At 40.0% G+C, this 19,822-nt stretch overlaps 12 protein-coding genes across 12 annotated transcripts; 5 read left to right on the top strand and 7 right to left on the bottom strand.

Annotated features, from left to right (window-relative positions):
* Nucleotides 1–1,119: 1,119 nt before the first annotated feature.
* On the top strand, nt 1,120–2,568 carry HG535_0A07320 (uncharacterized protein; the record flags this gene model as incomplete). Its single annotated transcript, XM_037286623.1, has 1 exon — nt 1,120–2,568. The coding sequence occupies one exon, from the start codon at nt 1,120–1,122 to the stop codon at nt 2,566–2,568; it is 1,449 nt and encodes a 482-aa protein (XP_037142518.1).
* Nucleotides 2,569–3,045: 477 nt separating this feature from the next.
* HG535_0A07310 (TenA family protein) lies at nt 3,046–3,696 on the bottom strand (the record flags this gene model as incomplete). The annotated part of the gene is made up of 1 exon (XM_037286622.1): nt 3,046–3,696. The coding sequence occupies one exon, from the start codon at nt 3,694–3,696 to the stop codon at nt 3,046–3,048; it is 651 nt and encodes a 216-aa protein (XP_037142517.1).
* Nucleotides 3,697–4,376: 680 nt separating this feature from the next.
* TVS1 (Tvs1p) lies at nt 4,377–6,230 on the bottom strand (the record flags this gene model as incomplete). The annotated part of the gene is made up of 1 exon (XM_037286621.1): nt 4,377–6,230. The coding sequence occupies one exon, from the start codon at nt 6,228–6,230 to the stop codon at nt 4,377–4,379; it is 1,854 nt and encodes a 617-aa protein (XP_037142516.1).
* A 568-nt stretch (nt 6,231–6,798) lies between these two features.
* On the bottom strand, nt 6,799–7,134 carry TAH1 (Tah1p; the record flags this gene model as incomplete). The annotated part of the gene is made up of 1 exon (XM_037286620.1): nt 6,799–7,134. The coding sequence occupies one exon, from the start codon at nt 7,132–7,134 to the stop codon at nt 6,799–6,801; it is 336 nt and encodes a 111-aa protein (XP_037142515.1).
* Nucleotides 7,135–7,282: 148 nt separating this feature from the next.
* On the top strand, nt 7,283–8,089 carry YIH1 (Yih1p; the record flags this gene model as incomplete). Its single annotated transcript, XM_037286619.1, has 1 exon — nt 7,283–8,089. One exon carries the CDS (start codon nt 7,283–7,285, stop codon nt 8,087–8,089), a length of 807 nt encoding a protein of 268 aa, XP_037142514.1.
* Nucleotides 8,090–8,096: 7 nt separating this feature from the next.
* Nucleotides 8,097–8,516, bottom strand: MPP6 (Mpp6p; the record flags this gene model as incomplete). Its single annotated transcript, XM_037286618.1, has 1 exon — nt 8,097–8,516. The coding sequence occupies one exon, from the start codon at nt 8,514–8,516 to the stop codon at nt 8,097–8,099; it is 420 nt and encodes a 139-aa protein (XP_037142513.1).
* A 221-nt stretch (nt 8,517–8,737) lies between these two features.
* On the top strand, nt 8,738–11,470 carry PWP2 (snoRNA-binding rRNA-processing protein PWP2; the record flags this gene model as incomplete). The annotated part of the gene is made up of 1 exon (XM_037286617.1): nt 8,738–11,470. One exon carries the CDS (start codon nt 8,738–8,740, stop codon nt 11,468–11,470), a length of 2,733 nt encoding a protein of 910 aa, XP_037142512.1.
* Nucleotides 11,471–11,631: 161 nt separating this feature from the next.
* On the top strand, nt 11,632–13,221 carry CTR86 (Ctr86p; the record flags this gene model as incomplete). The annotated part of the gene is made up of 1 exon (XM_037286616.1): nt 11,632–13,221. One exon carries the CDS (start codon nt 11,632–11,634, stop codon nt 13,219–13,221), a length of 1,590 nt encoding a protein of 529 aa, XP_037142511.1.
* A 115-nt stretch (nt 13,222–13,336) lies between these two features.
* Nucleotides 13,337–14,878, bottom strand: THR4 (threonine synthase THR4; the record flags this gene model as incomplete). Its single annotated transcript, XM_037286615.1, has 1 exon — nt 13,337–14,878. The coding sequence occupies one exon, from the start codon at nt 14,876–14,878 to the stop codon at nt 13,337–13,339; it is 1,542 nt and encodes a 513-aa protein (XP_037142510.1).
* Nucleotides 14,879–15,151: 273 nt separating this feature from the next.
* RSC6 (Rsc6p) lies at nt 15,152–16,804 on the bottom strand (the record flags this gene model as incomplete). The annotated part of the gene is made up of 1 exon (XM_037286614.1): nt 15,152–16,804. The coding sequence occupies one exon, from the start codon at nt 16,802–16,804 to the stop codon at nt 15,152–15,154; it is 1,653 nt and encodes a 550-aa protein (XP_037142509.1).
* Nucleotides 16,805–17,912: 1,108 nt separating this feature from the next.
* Nucleotides 17,913–18,308, top strand: MRPL50 (mitochondrial 54S ribosomal protein bL9m MRPL50; the record flags this gene model as incomplete). Its single annotated transcript, XM_037286613.1, has 1 exon — nt 17,913–18,308. The coding sequence occupies one exon, from the start codon at nt 17,913–17,915 to the stop codon at nt 18,306–18,308; it is 396 nt and encodes a 131-aa protein (XP_037142508.1).
* A 145-nt stretch (nt 18,309–18,453) lies between these two features.
* Nucleotides 18,454–19,674, bottom strand: HG535_0A07210 (uncharacterized protein; the record flags this gene model as incomplete). The annotated part of the gene is made up of 1 exon (XM_037286612.1): nt 18,454–19,674. The coding sequence occupies one exon, from the start codon at nt 19,672–19,674 to the stop codon at nt 18,454–18,456; it is 1,221 nt and encodes a 406-aa protein (XP_037142507.1).
* Between the last annotated feature and the right edge of the window lie 148 nt (nt 19,675–19,822).

The raw sequence follows: 19,822 nt of genomic DNA, 5'->3' as shown, positions 1-19,822 counted from the left end.
CCGCTCATGATCCCTGTTGTCATTACGCTATTTTCCAGTCTCTCGGAATCCATGGCACAGCTCGTTATTTCTTGTTCCATGCTGTGGATTCCTCCGTAGCGATCTCCTAAATGATAAGTGTCTCACGATAGAATATCCGGCTAAAACCCTCTAGAACTGGCTGATATTCCGTTAGGGCCTCATTCGAGTTCAGTTCTTGCCATGTAATGGGGAAAGTGCCTTCTGGGAGGTCTCTTCCCTGCACTTTAAAGACAACATCTATGCCGCTTGTTTCCAGGAAGTTGTCCTGTACTTTACTCTGTTAAGGCACGACAGCGACCCTGACAGCGCGTTTCCCATCCGTTCAATGTTGGGTTGCAAGGGAGTCAAAGTATCTAAATGACGAATGATCCATTTCTATCGTTATTAAGCTTCACATTCGAGACTTACCTGTGCTGACGAGTTTCCGATGGTTTTCCTCAGTACAGCTTGTTTAACTACGCTGCAATGCACCACGATCACTTATCAGAGATGCCTCAATTGGAAACACTATGGCTATAGCAAAGGGAAATTCTGTTTTCCCAAATAGATTGCACTATTCATGACTGGCACGAACACTACTAGCTAAAGCTGTTTTTACACTACCAACACTCCCTTCGCAAGGTAACAAATACAGTTTGAAGGAATTGAGGCTTAAGCAAGTAATGCTTATTCAAGTTTTGCGGGTTACTCTAACAATGAAACAGTTTTTCTACGATTCGAACGACGATATCAGTCAACAGTACGGGCAGTACTAGGGATACCATCTGCTCAGTTCTAGATCCCGCTTACATCGGAGTCAATGATGAATTGAAGAAACTGTGATGTTCTATTTCTTGTTTAACTTGATCATCCCAAACTGCTAAGCTCAAATTCAGCATTCGGACATTTCGCCCGCCAAGGGAAAATGCCCGTGTGCCTCGGGAATAAAACACATGATTTCGGAAGATTGAAGGTGAAAAGATTCAGTATTAGTCATTCAGGGTCGTCAGCATTTCCTCAGCTGTAAATATAAACGTACTAGCCATCAACTAGGTTTCAGGCACAATGAGGAATTCCACGCATTAATCGAGGGGAACATTAGGATCGGGAATCGTAATTATGACGGGGTCTAATGAATGTTTTGGGGGAGTAGACGAACAATCACGTTCCAGGGGGCAATTCAATATGGACAGTAATTCCATATATAGAAGTGATAGTATGAGCAGCCACAGGGCACCACCTCAGACAGTTGAAGCCGTCACATGCGGAAATGATGATCGCGTTGAATGTAGAGAGGCCACCGTAGAGGGAGCTACCGCAGAACATGATACTAATAGTGATGGCCATCCGTATCGAGGCTACATGATTATTCTTGCCGGCTTTGCGGCAAATTTTGTGGTATTTGGGTTTGCTTTCACCTATGGTGTCTTTCAGGATTTCTATTTGAGTGCCGACGGACCTCTCCATGGAAAATCCCCCTCATCGGTCTCTATCATCGGAACGTTGGCAACCGGCTTGACATATCTACTCACATTTATGAACAATGCAGTTCTACGGTATCTGTCCATACGGCAAGTTATGATTGCCGGCAGTCTGTTGATGTCCATGGGGCTCGTCTGTGCGTCATTTGCGAGTGAAATCTGGCACTTCGCCCTAACACAAGGTGTAATGTTTGGTATTGGAGGAGCCATGACATACCTTCCCCCTGTAATTCACGCTCCGCCTTATTTCAAAACGCACAGAGGAACGGCTATGGGGCTGCTATTCTCTGGGACAGGTATTGGTGGCTTGGTTCTAGCACCCCTCACAAGGTTTCTGATAACAAGAATTGGTTGGAATTGGGCCCTTAGAGTTTGTGGAATGATTTCGTTTATATTTCTGGTACCTACGAGTCTTTTAGTCCATCCACATCAGAGCACCCTTTCTGTACATGAAAGTGACAAATTAAGAATCATACCGCTTAATTCAAAGTTGTTCACAAATAGGAAATTTATCATTCATATGGCTGGCGCAGCATTTCAATCGGCTGGTTATCTGATACCGGGCTACTATATGTCTTCCTTTGGCCAAACATTGGGTTTTAGCTACAATGAAGGTTCCGTTCTTATAGGAATCAATAATGCGGTTAATGCAGCCTCAAAAATAGTTGTGGGATACTCATCCGATAAGTTTGGCCGCTTCAATATGCTCGTTTTATGCTGTGTCTTGAGTTCCTTGACTGTTTTGGGTCTTTGGCTTACGTCTACGCGAGGCACGTTCATTAGCTTCGTAGTTCTCTATGGTGCCGTATCGGGGCCAATAATTTCACTGTTGCCAACATGCTTGGTTGAATTGTTTGGCTTACAGAACTATCAGTCATCAACGTGGTTTCTCTATTTTTGCCGAGGGGCTGGGACATTTCTAGGATCACCGATAGCTGGGCTCTTCATTCGAAATGGTGCCCTTGTTCCCCGCGATTACAGGAACACAATTCTGTATAATGCAGCACTTTTCCTGGCCAACAGTTCATGTTTTATCTTTGTGCGTACCTTGGTGGCATTGGACAATAACTGGAAGTTGAAACAGTAGATTTCAGTGAAAGCCTACTGTTTTGCTTTCTGTCATGAGCTCTCCAGATTTATTATTGCCTCATCATTACTATGAATGGCGGTGGCACATGTAGTTTTCGGTGGCACCTCGAAGATCTTTTACTGGAAGTTCGGCACTATCATATTTTGTATGAGACGTATAGTACGCGTGTCCAGTGTCTCAACAAGACCAATAGTATTGTTATTAGCTCTAGCGCTCAGCTATGTTTTCACCCACTACTTTACTCTCTCTTACGGGACCAAAGTTCCCGTACCAAAATCCTTCACTGGCGGTCGCATTTAATGATTTAATACGTGTAATATCTGCCAGATTTTGCATCTATGTATTGTACTTACTTAAAATAAAAGCGATGTCATGTATATATATAACAGGACAATGATTCATCTACAATTAAATTAGTGCCAATATTTTCAATAGGTAAGCACTTTCCGAAATAACTCTTTGACGTCTAAGTATTCAGGCCGTATAGCAGCTTTGGAAAAAATCGTACTCTAGTTCCAGAGTTTTTTTGAACATATCCTCTATATCTGCAGCCTTCAATTTGTCAACTTCTTCCTTCAAAAATCTCAACCAAGTTTCGAACTTTTCCCCGTCATGCAGATCAATCCATGTTTGGTATTTCCAATGCAGCCCTTTCGCTCTTGGAGAATCGTGTGCCCAGGTCCAATAGACTAACTCTGCAATCCACATAGCTGCTACCAATTGTGGATAAGCATATTTCTTGCGATCCGATCTTTTCTCGATGAGAAAATCCATGTATACTTTGACCTCTGGAAGATACTGCGTTGAGTAGTATTTCTGCTCTTCATCAGTAACACTTGATTTTATCTCGGACAAACATTCATGAAAATAATCATTTTCAGCATTAGCAAAATGACCTATTTGTTTCGACAAAGTGAGTAAACTGTTTGTATCTGGCGTCATCGATGCAGCATTGCACATTCCTCTTAGACCAGATTCAAAGAACTGAAGATCCTGGGCCAGGTACACATATAGAATTCGGTCAGGAAGCGTTCCGAGGCATAACTCGTTTGTCAAAGGATGTTGAGTCGTCTTACGGAAAAGATCTTTGTATTTTAGAACTAAAGAGTCTGTAGTTGATACCATCTTATCTGAACTTTGATTCAACACTTTTTCAGGGAGTCATTTATCAGCTCTCCCCGTGCATTTTCTACAATTTGTTCCCGTTTTATATTTGGATTTCACTATCGCCACTTGTTATCTTCATCACCAGTCATTCCCTATCTATCACAGCTGTGTCATTGTCATAGTGTCAAAAAGCTCGTTTAGGTATATTCACATTCAACCAACAAGCTTAGTATTCGAAATGACGGGAGTATGTGCTAACCATGACTTTGTAACTCATATTAGCTTTCCCTAATCTGACTCAATGCTGATAATAGTCTTTGATGGTAATGCATTATTCTGACAATTATTGTTTTCTTCAATCATGTCAAAAGTACATCGTATAATATTCTCGAATGCGCATGCAGTGCGACATAACAATAAATGATAAAAAAACAAATAATTAACAATAATAATTAATAAATACTAAAATAAAAGTGAATAATAAAGCAAAAAGACAATAAATATTAAAAATTACGGTGCAAAGTAGTGCACTAAAAAAGAAAAGATATTAGTAGATGAAGTGAAGGGTTGCTTATTTTTAAGCATCGTTAGCGGCATTCTTTTTTTTTTTGGTTATTTTTATTTTATTTGCTCTAATGACAATTGGCCCTGCAGCGAATTTGCAGAATTAGCTAGGCACTTTGCTTCATTTTGATGAGTTACTGTGTTGATTTAACGTAACGATCTTCTAACCAATACTTCCAAAGGAACAACGACATTTCCCAAGCCATTAAAAGTGTGATAAAACCTACACTGATGTTGAAACTGAACATTGGAGTAAAGCCTCTATAATCCATAGCTTCAATGACTTGATCGGTTGATTCCATAAAGACAAGACCTCCGCAAAGCAGGCAAAATGATGTTATAAGCTCGGTGAACGGTTTTGAAGGCTTGAAATTCTTATTAGGAACAACGAACAATAAAGCGAAAGTTAACAATCTAAAGAACGATCCATATGAAAGTAGACTTCCCCATTGAACATGGATCGAGGTTGAAGTTTGTGACGCTTGAGCGTGTTGTGACATGAGAATTCCAGTCCAAAAAATCGTAAATGCTGGAAATGGATTGGGTGAATAACCAGGCGATCCTGCATAAATTTCATTTGATGACATATTCTCGGAATGTTGGCAAGCGTGACTGAACCTCCAGTCATTTAGTTTCATTTCAGCTAATAAACCACACAATCCTGAGCCAATATACATGAAAGCAATCGAAACGTGTTGTAAATCTTTTGCTGTCCACTCTCCACCTGCGCCTGCTAAATGCTCTAGAAAAACGTTTGTTGTACCATAGAAAAATATCAAGAAAGACTCCATAAATTCCATAGTTATAGTTCCACGAGGCAAAAAAATTCTCGAGAGACCACCTTTATAATTACTTTTTAAATCGGAGTTTGTAATTAAAATTTTGTTCCATGCCCAGCCGTGTTTTTTACCAAATCCACAGTATCTTGATAAAGAAAGGATTCCTAGTAGGAAAAAAACACCACCTTTGATCCAGTGAGCGAGAAGGTTGAAAATTCTTGATCCTTTGCCCAGTAAATTTCCAACAGCTACACCAATTCCGACGTCAACTAACATGAAAACAAACAAGGGATAGTTCAACATATTGAAAATAATCGAAAAGAGATTGCCAAACCTACTAGCTATGTTTTGTATCAACGGATTACCAAAAACTTTTTGCAAATACGAGTCCCTTTTTTGCGAACTCTTTGACTTGAATCTTAAAGACATATTGTCAGGATCGAATAGCTGTTCACGATCCAGTTCATACGAGAGTTTTTGACTCGCGTGGTTTCCCGTTAATGAATGCGATGGACTGTCGGAGGCCGAGTCTTCATTGCCGGTGGCGGGTGTGAAATTCCCAGCTCGTTCATCATCCAACGAAGATCGATAATCGTGCAGTGGAAAGAACTCACTACTTAGCGGACTGAAGTCGGCAATCCATTTTGAAGCCTTTGACACTAGCGCCGAGACATAATGCAGTATAATAAGAACCAAGAAAATCCAACTGACCTTACTATAAGCATTGTGCGGATACCAATCTTCAGGGAAGGTGGCACCAAATATAGACAAGGTGAGCAAAGAACTCAAAACAAACCCCAAATTCAGCGTCAAAACGGGCAGGTACCAATTAGAACCCACACTGTTGAGAGCCAGAGATATCGGGTACAGAATCACAACCACCAGCGCCATAGAAACCACGTGGTATTTGAACGCTGCTCGGTTTCCGAAATCCGTCGCGAAGTAGGTCGTCGTGTTGTAGTTGGTCCAATACAACCTCTCACTCGGCGTCAAATTAGGCCGCGAAAGGATCGGCAACCCGTGTACATGCTTTGGCTCATACGGAACAGCACTCGGCGTGCTCGGCGTGCTCGGCATCCTCGTTGCACCTATCGTGGTGCTAGCTTCACTATAGCCCTCATCCATCATGTCCATATCCGAATCCATATCCATCGCAACAACCGCCCTGGTCGCCACTGGCAACAGACATATCAAACTCCCCAGTCTCATTACAAAACTCTCCTTTTTACTCTGTCACCAACAATACACTCGTGAGCTACTCCCAAACACTTGATAGTCCTCCAACTACTGGTCTGTTTTAAACCTTTAGTCTACTCTTCACTGTCAATGACCTTTGAGGAATTAAAGGTGGGACTGTTCCACGGAATTTATAAAAAAGCGCTTTGGTTCGGTTACTTTCGTATAACGAAAAATGATAGTAGAATACTGCTCAACCGATGTTTTGCTCATAGGCTCAAAAGCTGAAACATTCAGCTCCTTTTGTAGTGCGCTGGGTTCTTATTTTTACGTGCCTCTTATCCTTTACTTATAAGGGAAGTATTCTAATCGATTAGTAACAAACAGGGTTTATTTGTTTCTTATTCCAGTGTATTTCCGTAACTTGAGCGATATACCAGCACCGCAAATACGGACTGCTTAGTGATGCGTCGCAGTGAAAAGAAGCAGCAATTTGCTATGACATTACAGGATTTACATATCGGGCTAAATAGCTGTCTATGTACGTGCAGGCAGGGAGATGCTTGGCCAAATAGGTCATATGCCATTCATATTTGGTTCCTTATAGACCCCTGAACTCTAGGGGCAGCGTAGTGACTTCGTCGATGGAAACTTCTACGTATTTAGCTTCACTTGAGAGGTGCGACTGAGCGAGTTTCACTCTGTAGAGCAGCTTGTCACGGATTTTCTCCGGTCCCTTGAGCTTGAGCCCCAGGTGGCATGCTGCAAGAGCATCTTGGTAGCGATGTAGTTTCAGTAGGGCCATTGCTTTGTTCGCATAGGCAACAGGATTGGTGGGCTCTATGCGTATGCATTTATTGTAGCATTGCAGCGAGGTCTCCAGATCGCCGGTTTGGTAGCAATGGTTGCCCTGGATCTTGTATTCTTCAAATGACATGAATGCTTTCTGTCTCTTGAAGTGCTGCGATGGAGTTTTTCATTACCTAAGGTGTATATAAAAAAAAACTTGTGTGAAATACATTCGTTAAACGTGGAAAAACAGGAAGAGGAGGCATCTCTTGGGAGAAAGCACCGGCACGGGGACCATGTCAGATCACGATGAACTGATGCAGGAATTGGAGGCTATAGATGCCATCTATCCAGATTTGTTGACGATTCACACCGCGGATTCCAAAATTATATCGATTAAGGTGCCGCAGCATGAGAACATGATAGTGCAGATATCATTCCCTGCGAATTACCCGTCGGCTAACCCTCCGCAGGTCATTGAGGTAAGGAGTAATGATACAGGGAGCAATGACGGCGGTAATGGGGGAAATTTTTGCGATTTCAAATACTTACAACATCTGTTTCAAGAGGTCATGGATTCCTGTTATACTCAGAACGGTTCCAATTCGATTTGTTTATTTGACTTCTTGAGTGAGCTAGATGGTATTTTATATATAGAGCAAGAAGAGCATGCGGGCACGGACGAGCCTGTGCAGGTTCCAACAGACCCATTTGAGAATTGGTTCGCGTCGAGTCCGATTACTGATAGAGGGTCAACATTTATGGGATTCGCTACAAGGGTGAATTCTGAGCAAGAGGCATTTGATAGATTGGAACAGTTGAAAACTGATTCGAAGATACGGAAGGGTAATCATGCAATGTGTGCGTGGAGAATCAAACAGGCAGCCGACGGTAGCCAGAAAAACGATATCATATTTCAAGATTCTGATGATGATGGCGAGACGGCAGCAGGGTCCAGGATGTTGCATCTCATCACGATAATGGATTGTTGGAACGTCATGGTGGTAGTTGTCCGATGGTTTAACGGTACTCATTTGGGGCCCGATCGGTTCAAACATATCAACTGTGCCGCCCGAGAAGCTGTTGTTAAAGCTGGGTTTTGAGTATGATTCATTTTGCATCTTTTTTATTGCTTTTTACTCTTTTAAATATCCTATCCAAATCGTAGTCATCTTCATCATCGTCATCGTTATCTTTGGGAAGCTCTCTTTTTTTTTGGTTCTCTTCTAGTGCATCGTTACCGCCTATTACTCGTCTACCTCTCACTACAGGATTCCTACAATCTTTTATTTCTGTCATGGAAACATTACTTCTAATTATCTTGGCCTTGGTCTTCCATGACTTTTTCACTTTAACATTCTGCTTGTCGGGATAAGTAGCATTGTCTTTGAAACTCCATTGAGAGCTGTCAGGTATTTGCGGTCTCTTAGCTTCTGCATCTTTCGGTATATTATCGTTTTCATCCTTCGCGAATCTCATGAACTTCATGTTCATGACTCGACTTGATAACTTACCATTCACTTGACTCATTGTCTTAATGCCTTGCGTAGAGCGTCTATAGATTGAATAGCCTCACAATTCTAATTGCCAGGACCTTTTCATGAACAGGTTCTATTGTTGATTGTTCTTTATTTTTTCATTTTTGGCAAATTTGAAAAATTTTCAAAAAGGCGATGAGCTGAAAAAGAGATGAGCTAAATCTTATTCAATATGATCTTTACAAGACCGGAAGTCTGAAGCACAAAGCAACAATGAAATCAAACTTCAAGTTCTCGAATCTTTTGGGAACAGTTTACCGACAGGGAAATATTGTATTTTCGGAGGATGGAACCCAACTTTTATCACCAGTGGGTAACAGAGTCTCTGTATTTGACCTAGTCAACAATAAGTCTTTCACATTTGAATACGAACACAGAAAAAATATACGCGCATTGGATTTGAATCCACAAGGGACACTTCTAATTTCCATCGATGAAGATGGTAGAGCCATTCTGGTAAATTATAAGTCAAGAAATGTTTTGCACCACTTTAATTTCAAGGAGCGCTGCTATAGTGTAAAATTCAGTCCAGATGGTAAAATGTTTGCACTAGCGACGGGGAGGTTTCTACAAATCTGGAAAACTCCCAATGCTACTCAGGATCGCCAGTTTGCGCCATTTGTCCGTCATCGCATCCAGGCGGGGCATTTCCAGGACATTGTCTCTTTAACGTGGTCGCGAGACTCAAGATTCGTTTTGACTACATCGAAGGATCTCACTGCCAGAATATGGTCCGTTCAATCAGAAGACAAAGATTTAGCATCAATGACGTTCGCTGGCCATAGAGACTACGTTATGGGTGCGTTTTTCAGTGGTGATCAAGAGACTATCTACACAGTAAGTAAAGATGGTGCCCTTTTCAGATGGGAATATACTGTAAAAGAAGATGAAGACGAAGAAGATTTATCGAAATATAGTTGGAGAATTGCAGAAAAGAATTTTTTCCACACAAATCAATCCACGGTCAAATGCGTTACTTTCCATCCTAAATCCAATCTCCTTATAGTTGGGTTTTCCACCGGTGACTTTCGTCTTTATGAATTACCCAGCTTCACGTTAGTTCAACAGTTATCAATGGGACAAAATCCTATCAACACGGTAACAATAAATTCATCTGGAGAGTGGCTAGCGTTTGGATCATCTCAATTAGGTCAACTTCTCGTGTATGAATGGCAGTCAGAATCATACATCTTAAAGCAACAGGGCCATTTTGACTCAATGAATAGTTTAGCTTATTCCCCTGATGGATCTTTGATAGTTACAGCTGCAGACGACGGTAAAATTAAAGTCTGGGATGTTGTGGCAGGATTTTGCCTTGTCACTTTAGAGGGCCATACTTCTTCAGTTACCGCTATTCAATTCGCAAAAAAAGGACAAGTATTATTCTCTTCATCTTTGGATGGTACAGTTAGAGCTTGGGATTTAATAAGGTATCGTAATTTTAGGGTATTTGCCGCAGCCGAGAGAATTCAATTTAGCTCTCTTGCAGTTGATCCTTCTGGAGAGGTTGTATGTGCAGGTTCAAATGATAGCTTTGAAATCCATGTCTGGTCAGTACAAACAGGTCAACTGTTAGATACTCTTTCGGGCCACGAAGGCCCCGTATCATGTCTTTCATTCAGCCAAGAAAATAGTATTTTAGCATCCGCGTCATGGGATAAAACCATTAGAATTTGGTCTATATTTGGGAGGTCACAAATGGTTGAACCAATTGAAGTTTACTCCGATGTATTAGCCTTGGCAATAAGACCAGATGGGAAGCAGGTTTCAGTTTCGACATTGAAGGGTCAAATTTCAATTTTCGATATTGAAAATGGTAAGCAAGTGGGGAATATCGATTGTAGAGCCGACATCATATCCGGTAGACATCTAGAAGATAGATTCACTTCAAAAAACTCAGAAAGATCCAAATATTTCACTTCCATACACTACAGTTTCGATGGCCTGGCTATTGTTGCTGGAGGAAATAATAATTCAATCTGCCTCTACGATATATTCAATGAAGTCCTATTGAAGAGGTTTATCGTTTCCAGGAATATGACACTAAATGGTACTATGGAATTTTTAAATAGCAGTAGACTTACTGAAGCAGGCTCTCTCGATTTGATTGATGATACAGGTGAAAACTCAGATGTTGAGGATCGTATCGATAACTCTGTTCCAGGTTCTAAAGCGGGTGGGGATGCGTCAACGAGAAGAACAAGACCAGAAGTCAGAGTAACGTCAATACGGTTTTCCCCGACGGCAAATGCCTTTGCTGCTGCATCTACTGAGGGTCTTTTAGTCTATGCTGTCGATGAAGCATTTACTTTCGATCCATTTGACTTAGATATAGATGTTACACCTCAGACCACTATAGACGCTCTTAAAGAAAGAGAATATCTAAATGCATTTGTTATGGCTTTTAGATTGAATGAAGAATACTTGATACACAAAGTTTATGAGGCTATACCGATCTCAGAAATTCAGCTCGTCAGCAGCAGTCTGCCCGTGATTTATGTTCCTCGTATTCTGAAATTTATTGGCGATTTTGCGATTGATTCCCAACATATTGAATTCAATTTAATTTGGATAAAAGCTCTTCTCTCTGCTCATGGCACTTACATGAATTCTCACAAACATATATTTACATCCGCCACAAGATCTATCCAGAGATTCATCGGTAGAGTTGCTAAAGATCTTGTAACGGTATCTTCTGACAACAAATACACGTATAGATTCCTAATGACCACAGATGGTACTGCCGCTGATATGCAGGATGGTGTGCAAGAAGATCAAATGTCTGTTGATGGTCTTGATAGTGAGAATGACCAAGTGGCAGACTCAGACGAATATATGTCCGCTGTGTCAGATGAAGAGGAATGGACCGAATTCGAAAAAAAGAAGAACAAGCTCTCTCTTCAAAACCCAGAAGTAGCTGAGTCGGATGATGAAGAGCTCATATAGACAGATATATAATGCATTGTTCATAGTGAAGAATTTCTTTTCTAGAGTGGAGGAATTGTATTTGCTTGCCAAGCAGCCCAGAAAAACGAAGATTGTGCGATCAAAAATGATCTCAAAACGTTGCGAAATATCCTGCATTTAGACGTGAAAGTCAGTACGTCATGGAGCTGAGTTCAGTGATACTGTTGATTTCAAGGTTCGGAGAACTATTTTCTCAATGCTGCAATGATATAAAGGCTTATGAGAGATTAATCACATCCATTGGCGGCGTTGTTGGAAGATCATCACAGGATGAGGAATATCGTTTTAAGTTAGCATCTTCTCGTAAGCTATGGGAGACCTTGCAAAAAAGTCTCAATTGCGTTGAACAGCCCTCCATTAACGATGATAAGCTTTGTTTTTTTTATGTTAGATCGATCCGGGCTCTTATATTATTAATGAGGAACCTTTCGGTGAGTAATCAAGAGATACCGCAAACACTACTGCTGCAAAATTCGGTGATCAGATCTGTATTATTGGGAGCATCTGTGAAATGTGAAAAAGTTTCCGTTTCTTTATACACACTCTCATTGGAATTTCTTCATAATATCACTAAGGAGTCGGTAATATTTGATGAGAATGAGATTGACTCTCTGATGTGTTATTTGAAATATCCCCTACAAAACTTGAATGAGATGAATCAAGAGATCTTGTTGACATATGCTTTGTTATTCCTGAATTTGACCGCTAGTGACGATTTTCTCTATCATTTTGTCAGGCATTGTGCATGCTGTACCATTCTATGTGATATTCTGGTTGAGCAAATCGCACAAAAGCACTCCAGTCTGTTTCATCACCTGCACCAAGGACCAACGGTTGATGAAAAATTTGAAATAAGCACGATGGATGCCGTAATACTGCGATTGTTTGCCAACCTTTCAAGCAATGAGTCATTCGGTCGTCTAGTTACAAGAATTGAAGAGAGAAATACAGCTCAATTAATAAATGTCTTGAGATTGGTGCAACTAGCAATAACCAGTAAAGAATCTTGGAACAATGCAACTCTCACTGGTGTATTATCATGGTGTTTCCCTTGTTTTCAAAAAACAGGGCAGTTGGTGAAAGAATATTTCGCTCTCAATTTTGAAAACAACCAAACTGCGGAAATTCTTCACGATAAACTGAGCATCACTTTGGATATTATCGCATCTTTATCCCACTACGATCACGTACAGGAATTTCTTTTGTCTTATGACGGGTTGGAAGAACTAATATCACTATTAAAATCACTCCAAGAAAATCTGATAAGAGTGAACATTCATAAAAATGTTGATGGTTCAGTTAAATCTACAAATATTACAACTTCATCTGGTGAGAAAGTGACGGATCAATCTTTACTCAACATGAGATACGACAGATCATCTAAGAAAATATTGCCTACAAATTTTCCAGAGTGTAAATCATTAATTATTGAAATATTATCGATGCTGACTCACAAAAGAACAAATGTCCAAGACAAAATTCGCCAATTACATGGCCTAGAATTGGTACTTTCAAATTGTGTTATAGACGATAATGACCCATTTATCAAAGAAAGAAGTATTGTGTGCATCAAGTTCCTTTTGCAAGATAATAAAGAAAACCAAGACTTCGTTGCAAAACTAGAGGCTAAGAAGCCAGTTCAAGATGAGATAATATCAGAAGCAGGTTTTGAAATCAAAATAGGTGATACCGGAAGTGTCTCACTGAAAGCAAAAGAAAGAATCGAATAGCTCGCTGGAATATTCTAGCTTGCTCATTTTTTTCTGAGACTAGGATGGAACCAATCAATTGAGTATTGCATAGTTTGTTTATCGTATTACCTATATATTATTTTCTCGCATTATCTCATAAATCCATTTTGGCCAGTTCTTCTTCGATAACGGATTTAACCAATTCTTTATCAGCTTTCTCAACCAATTTAATTTTCTTCTTCAAGGTTGAAAGTTTCTTCAATTCAGCTGGTAAAACATCGTTTTCGAAAGAATAACCTGCATAAGTTGATAGAGCTGCGTTAACTGCATCAGCGAATTTGGCAGGATGTGCAGTAGATAAGGAAATGTAGTGCAGGGATTTATCATTGTCAGTTGCAATTAATCTTTCAGATGCGCATACACCAACGGCAGTATGTGGATCTAAAATATATTTCTCCGGATTTACTGAGACTTTGTACATCTTTTTAATACTTTCGCTGGTTTGAGCATTAGAAACTCTTTCTGAGCTAAAATCATTTAAGGCACCAGCAATGATAGCCTTATCAACAGTGAATTTACCTTGAGTTTTTAGTTGCTCAAACCAACTGTTACAGATTTTGCCGGCCTTCAATGAATCACCATTTGCTTCATAGTCCTTAGCCAAATACCACAACAATCTTTCAAAGTTAGAAGAGATTAGAATATCCATAGCTGGAGATAAGGTTACAGCAACTTTGTCAGATCTTTCATAAGTACCTGACTTTAAAAACCTATCCAAGATATCATTTTCATTTGTAGCAATTACAAGTTTTTCGACTGGTAGGCCCATTTTCTTAGCAAAATATCCGGCAAGAATATCTCCAAAATTACCACTTGGAACGACAAATTTGACCTTTCCTGTCTTACCACCAGTAGCTTGGAAATAAGAATAAAAATAATAGGTCATTTGAGCCAAAATTCTAGCCCAGTTTATAGAATTTACAGCACCAACATTGTGCCTCGAGTTAAACTCCTTGTCACCAAAAATGGCCTTCACAATGTCTTGACAGTTATCAAACGTACCCTTAACTGAAAGTGTTTGCACGTTTTTATCAGGAACAGTAGTCATTTGCTCCTCTTGAATTGGAGAAATTCTACCTGTTGGATACAGAATGAAAACAGAAATGTCTTTTTTACCTCTCAAACCGTAGATAGCTGCAGACCCAGTATCACCAGATGTGGCGCCAACCACTGTAATCTTCTTTCTCTTCTCAGTTGGTAGGTCTTTATTTGTTCTTTGCAAAAAATATTCAAAAAGGTTACCAACAAACTGTAACGCAACATCTTTGAAAGCATATGTTGGACCGTGGAATAGCTCCAAAATGTGGAGATTATCTTCATTACCTGTAACGTTCTTAGCCAATGGTGTGACATCAGAAGAACGGAAGGTGGAGTACGATCTCTGAATTAAACTTTTCAAATCAGAATCTGGAATTTCCTCCTTTGCGATGTACAGTCTCATAATTTCGAAGGCTAGCTCTTGAAAAGACAAGCTGGCCCATTTACCAAAGAGAGTCTCTTGCGACACCGCTGGAATACTGGGAGGGATAAAAAGACCACCATCAGCCGCTAGTCCTTGAATGACCACCTCTTCAAATGACTTAGATTCTTCAGTTGAAGATCTTGTGGATCTGTAAACTTGCGAGGGAGAGACCATTACTAGAAAAAGATAAGCTAAAAAACTCTTGAAAAGTTAAAACAACCTGCCTTTCTGAAATTAATTAGCCATCGTCTTTCAAAATAACAATGAATCATCCAGTTTTCAATATTTTTCATTTGCTTGAATGAAAAATTTTGAACGTTGTAAAATTACGCACGTGACTCATAGAGAGTGAAACAGGCTACTTATGGTGATAGCTACCACCTGCTCGGTGCTATAGGGCTTAAATGATTAGCTTACTTCTTATACTTATTCGTTTTCTTATATATTTTACATTCTGCCATTAGCGAGGAGTACTCCCAATGTTTCGAAGAGCATTGCTTCGTTTTCCTTGTAGAATTGTGATCTCCTCACTACATCCTCATTGAAACCCTCATCCCCGGAGAGAACCTTCAGAGCATTTGCAGAAGAGGCAATGTAGTCTTTCAAAAAGTGTGCAGGATCTTTAGAAAGCCTGCTGTAAAATTGATATTTATTAGCGCTTGCATTTAACTGCAACTGCAGAGTGCTTATGCGCGTTTCCAAATCTTGCAGCTCTAATTTAAGTTCTGATGTGAGTTTATTGAACTCTGCTAATAACGAAATTCCTTCTTCGTTCAGGTTGGTACTGTGTTTCTCATCTGCAGATTTTTCGGAGGGAGCGGGTACCTCAAGGTCAAAGACCAGCTCACCATATGTTGATGCTTTGTCAACTCTTATAGTGTAATCTATCTTAATGGGTCTGATGGGTGAAATATGAGCGTTAATGAGAGGTGTGATTTCTGCAAGTTTTACTGACGTAGGGCGAAGCTCACCTTCATTTGCTTGATTCTTTGGAAGCAACCGTGACAAAGCGTCATCGAGGTGTACAATTGTTTTTTCTCCACTGGTATTGTCTGAGGACGTATTGGTGGAAGTTTTCAAATTGGAATCATCGTTGACTAATAACTGATTCATCAAGATATATTTGTAAAGTGAATAAACAGCTTCATGCAGTGAACCTTGCGATAACCCGATTATAGAAGCTAGCTCTGGCGAATACTCGAGCCTCTCAGCCGTGAATCCTTTTGGCTGTATCGTTATAGTACATTCTACATTCTCTGATCCTGGTCTCTTAATGTCAAGTCCATCGAAATCAACCGGATTTCTAGGATCAAAATGCCATTCGACAGCATCTACAATTTCGTAATCTGGTTCAGCATTCTTTTTCTGATCACCCTCAGCGACGCTGGCTGTAAGATTGAAATTAGCTGCCCCGACTGGCGACAGTTCGTTTGCTACGGGGGCTTCCGGAAGATTCAATCCCATACTTAACATATTTTCTGCATCATTGCGAGTTTCACCAATATTATCGCTGGTGCCTGTCATTTTGACGTCTTGCTGCTCAGAATTTTCAGTCACTTTTACCTCCTTCTTGAAGTCCACAGAAATAGCCTGCAGGAATGAGCTGAACTTCAATCGATTTGGGTCTTGAACATCTTTTGTATCTAATAGTCTTCCTTCAATCCTCATGGTCCAAGTAGCGTTGGCTATGTCGTTGGCGGGATTTTGCCAAGGCTGCAGTTCTGCAATATTAGAGATGAAAACTCTCAAGTACTTAACGCACTCTTTGTCCTTTGAGTACTGAGTCGATTTGGAATTATTCCACTGTGATACGCTTTGATGTAAATCTATCTTTTTCCTTGCCAAATACACATCAATCTTTCTCTCTGATTCCAATAACTTCTCATATGCACGCAGTTCGGGAACTAGGTCACTCATATACGTAGGAATATATGAATCTGTCGGCTGAGTAGTAGGAATGGGATTTGTTTGTTGATTGGTGACTATATTTCCATTACCTTGAACACCTGTTGGCGTTGCGGTGGCTGGCGTTGCCGGAGTAGATCCGTTAGGCTTCTGGCCTTTTATACTGTTATTTCTACCGGATACAGATTTAGACATCCTAAATTAGCTCAAGAATACTTGTTGATGTATGAATATCGTATTAATTTGCTGTTTTTTTACGTGCCATTCAGGCAGATGAACGCTTTGTTTTCATGAACTTTTTTTATCCGAGTATGTCAGCTTCAGAACAATTCTGAAAAGGTTTCAGCATGTTAGCGAGCATATATAAAGAACTGTCATAATATACACGAACGGCTATTTCCATGGATTGGAAGGGTTAATATAATTGTTTCAACCAGTATCCCCTACTATTCTTACGATGGTTCCTAACGCTCATTCAACTAGTAAACAGAGTGGCCCGCAAGCAATTGAGGGTCCTGAAAACAGGTGGTAACTGCAGAAATACATTGACAGTTTGTTAAATGTGACTGGCAAACAGAAAACTGGAGCGTATTCCAACCTTTTCTCCCTGTAATTGATTGCCATAAATCAAGATCGAATAAAACAGGTTCTGTACATTTCCCTGTAGGCTAACTGGGGCGTCGAAGAAGCAGGCTCATTTATCGGGCCTGGTTAATCGTGACGGCTTCAATGGATATAGAATCAATGTCTATCAGGTTGGGCGAGGTATATCTTCTTCACAACAGGCATGACATAGCTCCTTTTCCACTAAAATTTCCGAGAATCAGGCCTCTAGGAATCCGTTTATCACGGTGAATAATAATGTAGCGAAAAACTCACAAAAATATCACTTTAAATACGCAAGACTCTTGCACAATTGTAGAACCTTGACACTACAGGGGTATCAGTGGCTTTAGATGCCACCAAATGATGCCGCGTGGAAACGGACTTATGCTCAATAATGCTGCAAGACGCGTGTCCTCAGCCTCCGTAATAAAGAGAATTACACTTATTGACAAGTTTCATATAGTAGTCAGGAACGTCAAACGTATTTCGAGGTTCGCAGATAGGTTGTACCTATTACCATATTATAAATTTCGATTCTTGAAACTTCACGGATGCTTTCTGATTGCTCACCGAGCATATCAAAGCGAGTATCAAAAGTGAAAATCTTGTTCAGAAAATGTAATGTCAACAGTTCCAGAGAAAGAAATAGTAATCTGCAGATATATATTGATATCATTAAGCACTAGCACTCTACAAAATGTTCAAAGCTACTGCTATTTGTGGAAGTGCTTTATCCAAGCGGACTAACAAAGTCAAAATCCAGCTTTTAAAGGATTTCCCCATGTTTCAATTATTCAAAGGACAAGTAGTTCAGGTGAAACCATCGTTCATGCGTAACTATCTGCACAATTATAATGGGGCACGCTACATACTGAAGGACACAGATATTGATGAGACTCTTCTGGCCCAAAGCAGAGAAATAGAAGCGTCAAAGAACACTATTGATAAGGCAGCGAACCTCACACTGGGCGGCAAGAAAGAAATGAAGAAGGAAGCTAAGTCAGAGGTTGCCGAGGAGAAACCCAAGCCAAAGGGAATTTTGGAGAATGATATAACCATAAAGGACGTAAAGATTCCAGGCCTTGATCTCTAGATTGGAACGTGACATTGGAGGAGTATTTTAACCTAAAGCACACAAACATATATATATATAAATATGTATATAAAATATGCATGTAAAACATCTGTAGATAGTAAATTTCATTTAATATAAACAAAAAGAGAAACTTGACAAAAAATTACATTCTAGTCTTTTGTCTGTTCTTTTGACGTCTTTCTCTCTTTTCTTTCATCCTTTGATCATATTTTTCTTGCTCACCGGATGCCTTCATTTGACGTCTTTTCTCCTTTTCAGCTTCTTGCTTCTTCTCTTGAGCCATTTCTCTTTCAACTTGTTTGGCAGCTTTAATAATTTTGGCTAGTTCTTGGACTCTTAACTGGTTTGACTTCTTCAAGATATCGTGTGTTATGAAAACCGATGGAGATTTTTGCTGCAAATCGCGAGTGAAATTGTCAATGAGTTCAACCACAGAGTATAGAACTTCATTGAAAATTTTGAGATCTTGTTGACTTGCCGGGATGGATGTGCGAATAACAACACGAGGTTGTTGATTGGCGACCCACAATTTATCAGTTAACGGTTTAGTGGTAGGTAAATCGGTAAACCCAATGAATTTAACGAGTTGACTTGCATTCTTTAAGGTCTCATTGAAGTTTGGACTTGCATAATGATGGAAAAACTCATTCAATTGATTCAATTCAGACATGTAAACATACTCAATAGGTAGTTTTGCACTTTCACTAGTACGCGTTAATGAAAGATAATAGTTTTCACGACGTAGCTCATTCATAGCAGCTTTATTGACCACTGAAGTGATGAATTTGAAGTTGTTCAATACTTCACCAGAATTTTCATTGACTTTAGCAGTTTCGGTGCTAACGAATACACCGCTTGGCTTGATAACAACTTCACAATACTCACCAATGTCCTGGACTGCCAAACTGGGGAAAAAAAAATTCAAAAGGTACTCTGTTATCATCGCTATAGGATTGCTGCGGGAAAGCATATGAGTCTTGACACTCAAGCTCTCAACAGCAGAACGACCGGTGGCGAAAGTGCTAAACCAAGTCTTACCGCGTTCCTCAATATACAACAGTTTAGATCCGTCTTTACTGTTGAAACCAACACGGGCAAATTTGAGCTCATCTTTGCAAAAATCTGATATTGAACTAAACATTCTCTTTGCTCGATTCTCGTTTATCAACATGCCAACTTTGTAAAAAGCAAATATCAATCCCAAAATTCCCAAACAAATCATTTCAAATGTCCAATTGTAGACCTTGAATCTTCCAACAATCCCCAACTCCTTTTGCTCCTCGAAAGTCAATTTCAAGTACTTTCCATTGAGATTGTTGACCTTTTCCATAGCCACCAGTAGGGGCCTCAAAAAAGTCGCCATTATTAAGGGTTTAAAATATTAGTTATTGACTATAACACAGACTAATTGAATCAAACAGACCCTCTCTGAAGTTACTAAAGCTCTTCGATCATGAAATGCTTCATAGATAAATGACTAGCCGGTAACTCTACTCTTCCCACTTTTCGTC

This window comes from Zygotorulaspora mrakii, chromosome 1 (assembly GCF_013402915.1).
Source record: "Zygotorulaspora mrakii chromosome 1, complete sequence".
Classification (NCBI taxonomy): Eukaryota; Fungi; Ascomycota; class Saccharomycetes; order Saccharomycetales; family Saccharomycetaceae; genus Zygotorulaspora; species Zygotorulaspora mrakii.
Note: the sequence above shows the minus strand (reverse complement) of the source record. Positions and strands in the feature narration are given on the sequence as shown.